The 13,525-nt window shown below is 53.7% G+C and overlaps 2 protein-coding genes and 2 pseudogenes across 2 annotated transcripts; 1 reads left to right on the forward strand and 3 right to left on the reverse strand.

Moving 5' to 3' along the window:
• The first annotated feature begins 323 nt into the window (after nt 1-323).
• LOC129564105 (EOLA-like protein) lies at nt 324-2,275 on the forward strand (annotated as a pseudogene).
• Nucleotides 2,276-2,664: 389 nt separating this feature from the next.
• LOC129564151 (heat shock transcription factor, X-linked member 3-like) lies at nt 2,665-4,127 on the reverse strand. Its single transcript, XM_055437845.2, has 2 exons — nt 3,645-4,127; nt 2,665-3,255 (listed from the first exon to the last, which is right to left on the reverse strand). The coding sequence occupies exons 1-2, from the start codon at nt 4,125-4,127 to the stop codon at nt 2,665-2,667; spliced, it is 1,074 nt and encodes a 357-aa protein (XP_055293820.2).
• A 5,828-nt stretch (nt 4,128-9,955) lies between these two features.
• LOC129564292 (melanoma-associated antigen 9-like) lies at nt 9,956-10,745 on the reverse strand (annotated as a pseudogene).
• A 26-nt stretch (nt 10,746-10,771) lies between these two features.
• Nucleotides 10,772-11,871, reverse strand: LOC148773549 (melanoma-associated antigen 10-like). Its single transcript, XM_088834332.1, has 2 exons — nt 11,551-11,871; nt 10,772-11,023 (listed from the first exon to the last, which is right to left on the reverse strand). The coding sequence occupies exons 1-2, from the start codon at nt 11,869-11,871 to the stop codon at nt 10,772-10,774; spliced, it is 573 nt and encodes a 190-aa protein (XP_088690458.1).
• Between the last annotated feature and the right edge of the window lie 1,654 nt (nt 11,872-13,525).

Below are 13,525 nucleotides of genomic sequence, written 5' to 3' on the forward strand. Positions count from 1 at the left end.
GCAAGGCCATGCAAGGGAAGGAGTGAAATGAAAAGGAGAGGGCTGGTGCTCCAGGAAGCCATCAGGCCATGGACTTCATGTGATGGACTGTTCATCTTGGTCAGCAACCCCCTATCAGTGGACCACATGGATACAGATGGAAGGAGTCAGCCCTCTCTGAACCCCTGCATTCTGTGTCAGCAGGACTGGAGGATGCTCTTGCGTGTGGGGCTGAAGTCCAGCCCAGGACTGTAAGCTTGGAGGCCGCTGTGTCAGGCTCACGGCCTTTGTGGCCTTTGTGATTCTGTTTCTGCAGCCACATGAGGCCCTGGGAGCCCTGGGAGATGAAGTTTGGCTGTCTGTCCTTTGGACAGCCTTATGTGGGTGTAGTCTTAAGCAGTGTCAAGACCCTGGAGACGCGGTGGCGGCCCATGCTATGTGGCCACTGACACTGTACCCTGGCCATCCACATCACACACTGGGACTGGGAGAACATGGCCTTGTGGGAGATGCTGGAGCAGAGGCTGGGGATGATATCCGCTGAGACCCAGGCCTTGCTGCAAGACAGGGACAAGTTCGGCCGCGGATTGATTGTGGGCAAGTGACACCCTGCCCCACGCTGCCTGCACAGCCCCGATGCTGCCCTGGATCCCAGCCAGGTTGTGCTTGTTTGTTTTCTGTTAAACCAGTTGATGGGGTGGGTGGGGCTGAGGTTTTTTCTGAAGAGCAGCAAGGATCCCTTGGCTGGGAGATGATGGCCCGAGGTGCCTACCATCTCTCTGGGCCTCAGTCCCCGTTGATGCTCTGAGGTAGAGGCGGGTCCAGGTCTGCACGTGGCACTTGTCTGTGTGTGTGTCCCCACATGTGTCTGTGTGCTCGGCAGAGACCATGAGAGGTAGTAAAGCACCCAGCCTGGGTTCCATACCCACACTGCGTGCAGCCGGGCCTGAGCAAGTCTCCTGACTCCCCAGGGGTGAGGCCCCACAGTAACACCTGTCTGCTGGTAAATCCCTTGGGGACCTGATATCTGCTGGCCCCCGCTGGGGCCCTCCTGCTCTGTCCCTGTGGCCTACAGTGGGCAGACTGAGAGCTGCCCATGGCCTGGTGTGTTCATGGAGCACCAGTCCTCTCCCTTTCATTTCTCTCCCTCCCTCACTTGGCCTCGCCCTGAGTTCCCTTTGCCGAGGTGAGCCCGTCTGAAATGCTCAGCCAGAGGACCCAGTTCACCTTGGGTTCCCTCCATGACATGGTCTTAGTCTCAAGAAGGTGCAACTTTGAATGCCCTTGTTCTCATTCTATGTCCTGTCTTTGCACACAGGCCTCATAGTCACTGGGGACACTTTGCTGTGCCCAGAAAACCTAGATCCCAACCAGGTGGAGGAGCTGGAGAATCAAGCCCTGATACCCAACCTGCACTCGCCAACCCCCATTGGCTATTGCGGCCCATCCAGGGAGCGGGGGGAGGACATCTTCCAGGTGGACGTCCTCTAGCACCTGATCCCCTTTGGGCAGCAGGCCGGTCCAGACTGGGCTGTCGAGAGGAAAGTGACCAAGAGACTAGCACATGGTGAGAGTCCGCTGCTCTCTGGACTTGCCAATCTGGTTCTGTCTGAGTCGGACAGAACCAGATTCAGTTCTGCCCACCCACTTGGTGCAGGGCCAGGGGCAGAGACTCCCCTCACGCATTGCTGCTCTGGACTCAGCTAGAGACTCCCGGACTTTGACCTTTATGAAATGATGACATTGCCACTCAGTTTGGCCCTGCTGGGTCTGGGTGGTTGAGAGAAATGTGCTGTTGGAAAACTTGTCAGTGTTTTTCACTCTCTGTTCTGGTCCAAATTCCCTGATGTTGGAACAGTGTCCAGCGGGTAATGTGGGAAAGCTGGGGTCCGGGCTGCGTGTCGGCAGGCAGAGAGGACCACAGGCCCAAAAAAAAGACTGTGGAGTGTCATTGCATGTGACCCTTGCCCTACTGTAAAGTGTCCCTTGGCTCTCAAAGTGTGTGTGTTGGACATGGTGCCTGGTCGCCTCACGTCCAAAGACTGGCTCCTAAATACAGCTGTGAGGGCAGAGCGACAAGGGCTGGTGTTCACCTTGTAGAAACCTTGTACTTGTCTTTGGGTTTGGGGTCATGGGTTTGCAAGGCGCTTAGGAGTTTGGGTGACCCTGCTTTCCAGTCAGCCTCTTGGCACGGGTGGTGGCCTGGATCAGGAGCTGGGATGCTCAGCTTCTGATCAGAAACTTGTGGCACCGTCGGGGGACCCAGGAGGAGCCCCTTCTGCTGAAGGGTGTATGACTCATGGAAGGTGATACTCCTGAGGTCAGGAGCCCAACTGGGCCATCTGCTGAATGGCAGGCAAGGCCCTGGGACCAGTCTGTCCTGGGCTCACCTCAGCACACGGCTCATGGGTCAGACCCTTGGATGAGCCTGTGAAATGCTGCTGTTTCAGATGAAAAGGGACCATGTGGACTAGACTGAAGCCTGTCTGGGGCATGGGTTCCCAGCCTCATCTGGCTTCCCTGTGCCATGTGTGAATACAATGGGCAGATAGAAAGAACACAGATTCGCAGTTCTCCCTTGATTGTTTATTTACTCCAGTGGAGTTTTGCTTTACTTTAATAGTGTCAGAAATCTATTTTTGATTACAAGAGAGTGCTTTTGAGTATCCCCAGGAATCTGGCCTCTCAGGGATTGGGCTTATTCTTGACCTGCTCACAGAGGGCACACTTACAATCTGAGGAATCTCCCTGCTCCTCTGACTCAGGGGCCTCATCTGGGGCCATGACTAAAAGGCCTGCCATCAGGATGGAGTAACAGGTGTTGTACAAATTCATCACTGATTCGTAATCTGGGTATACCGGGGGGCCCTCAGGCAGTTCCCCTGGGCTGTCCCTTCCAGAAGTAGCTGGGGGCACAGATGTGGCATTGCTGGATGTGCTCTTTCCACTGGGGCTGCCCTCCTCACTGGAGAAATGGTTTCCCCCAGCCCGCCTGGCTACACTGCCCATAGACCAAAGGTCAGAGAACACAAATGAGCACTGGCTGGGGGTTCTGCGAGTACTTGGCATTCCCTTCTGGACTTTGTTGCCAGCCTCACTGGTGAACTCATTGTGGTGGAGTCGAGGAGAGTATCTGGTCGCCACCACTCGCTTCTTTCTCTTTGGGGTCGCTGTTGTTCCGGTGGCAGGCTGAGAAGTTGTTCTGGGGTCGCCTTTCCTCTGTATGTTCTGCAGGAGGAGAGGCTTGTCTCTCTGAAAATTGGAGTTGCGGTAGATCTGAAAGGAAATGAATCACTTTAGCCATGAGAAGGGAGAAGAGCTGTTCCTCGCTGCCCTCCTCCCCACAATGGTCCGGGCCATGCCTAAGTATAGAGACAAGGTCTCTTCATTCTGGCGGGTTATGAGGCCCTAGCATGTCACTCCCTAGAGCTACCCTGCAGCTGTCCTCGCTTGAGGTGTTACTGGCCCTCCCTGACATCAAATGGAGCCTCAGGGTCTGGATTCACACCCGTGGATCCTAAGGGGGGTGGTGGAACATGAAAAACCCTGCATTCTCCACTTTCCTTAACCACCCTATCACGAGAACTATGTTCTCCTGGGAAATGAAACCCATCCAGCACTCAGCTCATCTAGTCTAGTCTCCCCAGAAGGGCTTTCTGCGTTACCATCATCTTCTTCTTCCCTGCACAGCAACCCGAAAGGCGGATTTTCCTGAAACCGTACAGGTTCAATTCATGGATGAAGCTCTTTATGCTGTCTGTCTCGAAAATCTGGTCCACACCTCTGCGCTGGAGGACCTCCGTCTGGAAGAGATCTGCCTCGATGACCACTGTGTCTCCCTTGTCGTTCCAGTGCACAGAGGTGAGGGTCGCATCCTCCATGATCCTCCAGAGCTTCCTGGGAAAGGACAGCCCAAAGACGGCGTTCTCTTCCTCGTTGGCCATTTCTGGGTTCGGGCCCTGTGGGGGCAGATTGTCATGCAGGCCTGGATCTGGGCTCTCGGGTTTGTCACCCTGCTTCTCCAAAGCCTTCCCTGAATCCACGTTTGGATCCAGGGAGGAATCACGGGGGTCCTCTGCTGTGGGCTCCCCATCAGTTGATGGGGCCAGCAGCACTGCCTGTGCCTTGTGGAAAGTCTGACTACTCATGTAGCCAGTCTAGCTCAGGAGCATTATCTACCCAAGCAGTGAATGCTCAGGGCAAACAGGCCTCAGACCAGGGTCGGGGTGCCCCATAAATACTCTCTGGAGATTCTAGAATCTGGGTCATGGGACAGGCAGCCAATTAAGTAGCCTGCTTCCTTAATTGTTTCATGATGTCACAGAGGTGATGTGGAGAGGCAGCCCCGGCCCATTGTGGGGGAGGGAGGTATGGGGATGGAGATGGGATCCCAGCTTGTCTCTTGTCTGAAAGTAGAGAAAAGTTTGTTTCAGGTTGCCTGCAAAGGCTCCCATCTGCTTCCAGGCCCCTTGTTTCAGGGGGCCAGGCCCTGGATGGGTTGACAAATGTGCTCCTGGCTCCACTCCCCTCACTAACAATGTGCAGGCCTGTGGCTCGCTTCTGCTGAAGGGCCAGGCCCTGGTGAGTCCTGGGTCCATTAACACCAAGAGAGACCCCAGGGGTCAGATGGTCCCCTGGTGACTGTCCCATCAAGAAGATGGGGTCCACAGGGTGCTGATTGGCTTTGTCTGAGTTGGTGCCCCCGCATCCTTCCCCCACTTCTGGCTTTGTTGACTTCTAGTTGGTGTCCACTCAGTTCAGTTCAGTTTAATTCAGTCGCTCAGTCGTGTCCGACTCTCTGCGACCCCATGAATCACAGCACGCCAGGCCTCCCTGTCCATCACCAACTCCCAGAGTTCACTCAAACTCATGTCCATCGAGTCAGTGATGCCATCCAGCCATCTCATTCTCTGTCATCCCCTTCTCCTTCCACCCCCAATCCTTCCCAGCATCAGAGTCTTTTCCAGTTAGTCAACTCATCGCATGAGGTGGCCAAAGTATTGGAGTTTCAGCTTTAGCATCAGTCCTTCCAATGAACACCCAGGATTGATCTCCTTTAGAATGGACTGGTTGGATCTCCTTGCAGTCCTAGGGACTCTCAAGAGTCTTCTCCAGCACCACAGTTCAAAAGCATCAATTCTTCTGCGATCAGCTTTCTTCACAGTCCAACTGTTACATCCATACGTGACCACTGGAAATACCATAGCCTTGACTAGACAGACCTTTGTTGGCAAAGTAATGTCTCTGCTTTTTAATATACTATCTAGGTTGGTCATAACTTTCCTTCCAAGGATTAAGCCTCTTTTAATTTCCTGGCTGCATTCAGCATCCGCAGTGATTTTGGAGCCCAAAAAAATAAAGTCTGACACTGTTTTCACTGTTTCCCCACCTATTTCCCATGAAGTGATGGGACCAGATACCATGATCTTTGTTTTCTGAATGTTGAACTTCAAGCCAACCTTTTCACTCTCCTCTTTTACTTTCATCAAGAGGCTTTTAGTTCCTCTTCACTTTCTGCCATAAGTGTAGTGTCATCTGCATATCTGAGGTTATAGATATTTCTCCCAGCAATCTTGATTCCAGCTTGTGCTTCTTCCAGCCCAGCGTTCCTCGATGTACTCTGCATATAAGTTAAATAAGCAGGGTGACAATATACAACGTTGACGTACCGCTTGTCCTATTTGGAACCAGTCAGTTGTTCCATGTCTGGTTCTGACTGTTGCTTCCTGACCTGAATATAGGTTTCTCAAGAGGCAGGTCAGGTGGTCTGGTATTCCCATCTCTTTCAGAATTTTCCACAGTTTCATGTGATCCACACAGTCAAAGGCTTTGGCATAGTCAATGAAGCAGAAATAGATGTTTTTCTGGCACTCTCCTGCTTTCACCAAGCATCTCCAAGATGGCTTCAAAGTCAGAGTCCTGTTGTCCTGCCCCCGCCGCCCCCCAGGTTTAGCTCTCCCCAGAGTAAGGCTGTGCTCAAGCACAGTGGGAGCAACCTCATATTCCACCTGACTGTTCCCAAGCACCCGAGACACAGACTCCCCAGGAGCCTGTGTGGGAGGGCAAAGCCAGTTGCTCTGCTGAGCTTGCAGTCTCCCGAGTTCTGCCCATCCCCACATGGTTTCCCACTGCAGATCACAGGCTGTTGTCTTCAGTTTCCAATGTTTCCCAAAAACACCACTCTGGTGGCCCTAGAATAATCACTTTTGGAACACCTCCGTGTGCTTTTCCCCTCCCCTACCCAGAACCTCATATTCAGCCTCCTTGGAGGCTGCTTTGAAAGCCCTGTTTCCTTTTGTCAATGGGTGGTTGGGCTTCTGCTACCTCCGGTTCTGGCTGCCCACGTCCAACTTGGGTCTACTTGGGTACCTTCCCTTTGAAGTACTTGATTGGGGGCTCAAGGCACAGCCTGTTCTGTTGAAAACAAGCAGTTCATTGGTCCTCTTCGAGGCCAGGTCTGATCTTCTCTGCCCCTGCCCCTGTCCCAACCACCACTGTGGACCTGTTCTCCTTTACCCAAATGGCAGGTCCATTGAATGTTTTTGTTGGCTTATGGGTTAGGTGCTTTTCAAGGGCCCTCCTTCACACACAGTCACTCCCAGGGACATGTCTGACTTGTTGAACTAGATGTGACCAAAGGAAGCCTCCATCTACCTGCATTTGAAAAAGTATGAGAGTCCGGGTGTGGGATTGGGTGAAACCCAAGTGATAATCACCGCACGTGAACATTCGAGAAGTGGGCTTGGAGATGCGTGTTCTCTGGGATTTGTGGGCCACTGTTCTTGAAAATCACTGTGTAGGAAACAGACTGGCACCTTAAAGGCAAACTTCAAGGACTCTTGGGCATTGTCTCCCAGTTCTGCCAGTAGCAGGGTCATTTGACCTGTGTGAGGGCCAGTCCCTGGTGTCTGAAAGGGGAGAGCTAAGAGAGTGTGGATGAAGCTCTCCCAGGGGCCTTTTGGCCTAAGGACTGGTGGCCTGGATGAGATCCAGGCTTCGACTTGGGCTTCCCCATGGTCTTTCTGCTGCTTAGCATGTTAACACAGGTTTCCTTCTATTCAGTTCATCTGACTGTGACATGACTCTGGAGGCTATGAATGTCGGTGGGGGCCCCTGGTGACTCCTCCAAAGGGGATAGAAGGTCACGGCATCTGCAGGCAGCCTGACTAGGTGGCCTTTTATTCCCCTTCCATGCTTGGGGTCCCTCCTCGCCCCCTGGGTCATGATGAGGCTGCCTTTTCTGGTCCTCCTCATCTAGGTACCACCCAGGACCTGGCAGTGCGTTTCTGTCCCACCGAGAACACCTTTGTCAGCTGTGGCTTGGGACACTTGTGTTGTGCACACACAAGCCCTCATGACGTTCAAGGCTTGACTTTTTCAGCCTTGCAATCTTGCCCATGCACTTGGCATCTCTTCCTTGGTGTCACCAGCCCAGACGCCCTCCAGCTGCTCCCCTCCCTCACTGTAGCTGGGGAGACATGGAGCCTCAGGTGTCTGCCCATGTTCCCTTCACTCCCATATCAGAGGAGGCTCCTGTAGGGACCTTATCCAAGTGGGCACTGGGGCCATACAGTCAGGACTTCCCTCTCTCCTGCTCAGTGAGAATCTGGTCAGCCTGCAGGTTCCAATGGGCAGGAGGCCCCATGGCATCAGCAGGGACAGGGTGCCACCCTCATATGGAGGCAGGGGGCCTGGACAGAGACACCGGCCCCCAGCAGAGTCAGTTCTCAGGCAAGCACAGAGCAAGCCCCACAGTGCTTCTGATTCTCCTTGTCCCCTTCCTTCTGTGGGCCGACTTTTTGTCACCTGAGAGGCATTGTGTAGTACTGAGAAGAGGAAGGCATGGGAAGTCAGAAGGACGGGCCATGGCCTGGGGTGGGTGGGAAAGGCAGGGGCTCTAGAAGAAGTGAAAACAGGGCTCTAAGCCCACCCAGGCCTTCACTAGCAGATGGTCTTGGGAAGATGCCCAAGCCCCGTTGACTCAATTGTTCACCTGGGAGGCGAGCGGGTGTATGAAGCCCCGTGTGTTGCATTAAAGGATGGGCCTAAGGAACAGTATAGAGCTCGCAGGGCCTGGAATCTGTTGGCACTGTGATGACAGGATGGGAATCTCGCAGATTGTTGCCCCCAAACATTCCTCCACTCTCCACTGTGGGATGGGATTGGCTGCTTTTTGGTCCAGACATGTCATAGAAAATGACCCTAAGGAAATGGAAGCCCACTCCAGTGTTCTTGCCTGGAGAATACCATGGAAGGGGGAGCCTGGTGGGCTTCCATCTCTGGGGTCACACCGAGTCGGCCATGACTGAAGTGACTTCTCAGCAGCAGAAGCAGGATGTGGAACCAGCCAAACAGGATGTTTCATAAACAAAACTAAGAAACTTTTCTACTTAGACCATAGTGGACCATAGTGTCTGTCGCTCAGTCATGTCTGACTCTTTGCAATTCCATGGACTGTAGCCAACCAGTCTCCTCTGTCCGTGGAATTCTCCAGGCAAGAATACTGGAGTGGGTCACCATGCCCTTCTCCCGGCAATCTTCCTGACCCAGGGGTCGAAACCAGGTCTTCCACAATGCAAGCAGATTCTTCATCATTTTAGCTACCTGTTAAGACCCATTTCCAGTTAGAGGGCCTGTTAAATTTGGGTGTAGAGGAGTGTTCCAGCAGGACCCAAGATGCTATAGGAAATAGAAGCAAGAATCACTCTCGGCCTCTGCCTCAGCTTGTCTTCCATCCAAACTGTTATTTTCCTTCATTGCAGCTGCAACAAAGGTTGATTTCTTGATTTCGGTGGGCAAACACAATCAAGATAATGTAAAGCTAATTAACACCTTATCATCCGGATCCCCTGGACCAGGAAAAAGAGGGTAGTTTCATTGATTTCTTGGGCACCACTTCAAGGGAGTGCGACCAAGTTCTGCAGAATTCCTAGCAGATATGGGGTATGAAAACACCTCATTTGGCCCTGTGATCAACAGCAATGCGACAAGAGCCAGGGCCCCTTCCTTCCTGCCCAAGAAAGAGATCTCTCTGGACTTTATGCAAGACACAAAAGGACACTTCACAGCAATGATCCATTTCACAATTTCCCATCACCCCCAAGACACACTGTCTGCACGTCTGAGGGCTGCCACCACCCAGCCTCATCATGATCACCTTCCACAGAAGGAACCCAGCTTTCCAAAGCCCCAAACCACCCTGGCTCAGGTGCCGACACTCCAACGCTCCTCCTGTAACCCCACCACCCCGCCCTGTGTTGCATGGTTCATTGCGACTAGGGGATGTCTTTCCACCTTCCTCATGTGACAGCAGCTCCTAGACCATCGCTCTAGGTGTGGGAGTGTCCTGTTTCTCCTAGTGTCCCCACTGCTAACACAGCATTTCACAGAGCAGAGGCTCCATAAAGGTCTTCGAGATACATGAGCCAGTGAGCGGGGGGCTCAATTAGTTATCTGTTACTTCCTAAAATAACCCAGGCAAATCCAAAGAAACAGAGATAATGTAGTTTTTGAAAATGACACACAAGAAGGACAGAACCATGATTTCACTACGATTGCTTTTATCATCTAATTCTTCCCCCATCAATATTACTGCTAAGTAAGCTCACTTTTCCAAAACAGTTCTAATTCCAATTCCATTGCATCCTGTTCAGGACCACAAAACACAATGGAAGAGTTTCCAATCTCTTTTACAAAACAACAAAACTCTTGTTTTCGAACTGGATAAGTACAAACACACTGTGATCACATCATTCACAAAGTTAAGACACTGAAGTTTATTTAGCCTTCTATGACAACAGTCAACGTTTGAAAGTTCTCTGAGGAAAACAGATGAATCTCCATGTCACCATAGAGAACAGGAACCCAAAGATGCTATACACCAGTTTCCCCAACTGGCCTGAGCCAGCACTTCTGAGAAGGCTGGCCGCTCCTTCTTCAGTCACAGAGGGAAGGATCACCTGGATGATGCTCTGGCTCAGGATGCCTCATCCTCCTCCCTTGCAGCCTCTGTAGATGAGTACGAAGACCCTCAAAGCCCTTTGTTTGACCCTGAGCAGAAATGCCATGGCTTGCCACTTGCTGGTCTCCGCATAGGCCTGGGGACCCCACAGGAACTCAGAGTGGGCAGGGTGACTGTCAGGCACCTGTCAGTATTCCAGGTACCCCTCCCGCACCCACATTTGGGTCAGCAGCTCACTGGACTCCCCAAAGACGCAGTGCTCACTCCCAACATAAACCCCCATCCTGCTGAGTGCTTCCCCAGACCTCCTCAGGCGCACAGTCTGCATTCCATATGATGAGGCTGAGCACCAGCACCAGGAGGCCGGCCTTGAGCAGGCCCTGCCCGCCACTCTGCATCTCATGCAGTTGAGGCCCAGGGTGGGCACCATGACGTTGATGTGCTGCCTGGCATCTACCTCCTTCACTTCCATGCCAAAGTCCAGCTGCATTCATTTTAAGGCTTGGCTGAAAACCACTGGGAAGTGCTCCTGTTTATCCTTGAAGACCTTCTTCAGCATTTCTGCCTGGGAGGTCAGCTCCTTGGCTCGATACGTGAGGAGCAGGAACTTCATCAGGTTAGCCATCATCTTATTCAGAATTTCTTGGGGCAAGGCCTCCACAGGAGTGGAGGAGGATGCTGGGTGGTAGGAGGCCAAGTGGGATGTGGCCTCCCCTCACTCAGCCTCCAAGAGCTGTGCCTCCATTGGATCCTGGGCCTCGCCTGGGTCCTGAAGGTCTTCTTTGGGCTTGCTCAGCTCACTCATCTTGACCACAAGCTTGATGCCTGGGATCAAACAAGACACGGAAGTGAGGCAGAGGTATGGATGGGAACCACGGTACTATGGGGCGAGAGGGCGTGTGAGCAGCCTCGGATGAGAAACGCATCCTGGGTGGTCTGACACGTCCACTTATAGGTCTTCTCTTGAGGGGTGCTATCAGACCTCAAGGGGTGCTCCTCCTGGAAGGCCAGTCCACTGGCTACCCAAAGGAGGAAATGTGGTGGCTCCCAGGGTGCAGTCAGCACAGCCTGAGATCTCTGGTGCTGACAAGGTGGGGGAGGATTAGGGCTTTCTTGGACCCCACTCTGTTCTGGGATGGGGAGCCTCTAGTACACACTCAGGGCAACCTCTCACCTTGACTCCTGATACTGCCTGGACTTCCTCTGCTCTCTCAACTCAGGACACAGGCTTCAGACCTCTGCCTTTGCCTCCTGGTTCCTGGAGTTCCTGTGCTAGAAATGGAGGGAACATCTAGGGGCTATACTGTGGCACAGCCCTGGGCCTTCTGTGATGGTAAGAGGGGTGGACTCAGTGAGTACATCTGGTTGTGTGGTGGGAGGTCCCCTGGGGCGCCCTTGTAGTGCTCACCACCTTTCCCCCTCTGGCACGGCCTGGACCCTCCTCTTTGGAGGCATACAGGGAAACTCAGAACAAGACCTGAGCCTGAACAGAAAGCACTGAGGGGCCCACATGTAATCGCACCTGCCAAGGGCCCCCCGCGGGTCCTAGGATGGGGAGATGCTCAGTCCTCAGGTCCCCCTCATGCCCTGCCTGGGCTCCCAGCACTGACCACAGGGGCAAGGTCTGCATTCCATATGATGAGGCTGAGCACCAGCACCAGGTGGCCAGCCTTGGCCAGGCCCTGCCAACCGCTCAGCATCGCATCATAGAGCAGGCCCAGGGTGGGCACCATGATGTAGATGTGCTCCCTGGGGTCCACCTCCTTCACCTCCACACCACAGACCAGCTGCAGGCACCGCGAGGATTGGCTGAAGACCACTGGAAAGTGCTCCTGGTTATCCCTGAGGACCTTCTTTAGCATTTCCACCTGGGAGGTCAGCTCCTTGGCCAGATACTTAAACAGAAGGAACTTAATCAGGTTAGCCACCATCTCATTCAAAGCTACCGGGGACAACGGTGGAGACTGGTGGGGGAGTAGATGAAGTCTCCCCCGCCTCAGGCTCCAAGAGCTGGGCCTCCACTGGGCCCTGGGTCTGGGTTCTAAGTTCTTCATCGGGCTTGCTCAACTCACTCATCTCAACCATGAGCACGATGCCTGGGATCAAACCACAGCATGAGGCAGGAGTGAGGCTGGGGGACGGATGGGGACATATGGGGACCACAGGCCTGGATGGTGGAGAGAGTGGCTGTGAACAGTCTCAGCTGAAAACCACATCCTGGGCGGCCACAGGTCACTTACACATCTCCTCTTGAAAGGTGTTCTCAGACCTCACCGGGGCAAACCTCCGGGGCAACCAGTCCCCTGACTACCTGAAGAAGGAAGTAAGGTGTCTCCCCAGGGTTCAGTCAGCACAGTCTGAGATTTCCACAACCGACAAGGTGGTGGGATTAGGCCCTTGTGGGGTCCCCTCTGTTCTGGGATGGAGAGCCCCTGGTGCACACTCAGGGAACCCTCCTCACCTTGACTCCTGGTACTGCCTGGACCTCCTCTTCTCTTTGACCTCAGGACACGAGCCTCAGACTTCTGTTTTCGCCTCCTGGTTCCTGGAGCTCCTGTGAGAGAAAGGGAGGAGGCAGCTCAGGGGTATCCTATGGCACAGCCCTGAGCCTTCTCTGATGGTAGGAGGAGTGGACTCTGTGAGGTCCCCTCAGTTTTATGTGATGGGAGGTCCCCTCAGGGCTCCCTTGCAGTGCTCATGTTTCCCCTGGCATGACCTGGTCCCTACACTCTGGGGACCTGCAAGGAAACTCAGAACAAGACCCTAGCCTGAACAAAAAGTGCTGAGGGGCCCCACATGAGGCCACACCTGCTCAGGGAATCCCGTGGGTTCTAGGCTAGGGAAATGCTCGGTCCTCAACTCCTGCTCACACTCTGCCTGGCCTCCCTGCACTGACCACAGGGGTGGGAGCCTGCTCAGTCCTCCATAAGGGTTGGGGTGTCCAGCCTCTGCTGACCTGAAGCCATCTGCCCTCCACCAGAAAAATCTCACCTCATGAAGTCCTTAGGCCAGATGTCAAGAAACTGCTCACCCTGCTCACCCCACTCTGGGCCCTCCAAGACCCTCCTGCAAGGGCCAAGATCCCTCTCTGTTGGGGTCTACCTGCCTTGGTCCTTCCTCTCGTGGAGCCTGTACTCCAGGCAAGACCTTAAAGTGGTCCACTCCGCCATTAGGAGGCTCTGCTGCTTTCTCCTGTCTCTCTGACAGGGACGTCAGGCAATGGGGCACGAGGTCATCCTGCCCAGGGACGACCAGGGATCCCTCTGTTCTGAGATCTGGCTACCCTCAGTCTTCCCTCAGTGTGTTCACCTTGACTTCCGGTAGGATCTAGTCTCTGCCCTCTCCCGACTGTGGTTCCTGCTCCTCACACCAGGTCCCCAGTCTCACAGACCTGGATCTCAGGCAGTCAGGGCAGACCCAGTGTGCTCTTCTAACCCCAAGGGCTCTCAGGGCCAATAACAGGGGCTGGGATCAGTGGGGTTCCATCAGTCTTACCTTGGAGTCCCTAAAGTCTTCACTCGGGGGTCCCTTCAGTCGTCCCTCAGGGACCTCAACTTGTCTGTGTGTAGGACTTTGGATTCTCTC

This window comes from Moschus berezovskii, chromosome X, assembly GCF_049115385.1.
Source record: "Moschus berezovskii isolate FMDL1 chromosome X, NW_MosBer_1.0, whole genome shotgun sequence".
NCBI lineage: Eukaryota > Metazoa > Chordata > Mammalia > Artiodactyla > Moschidae > Moschus > Moschus berezovskii.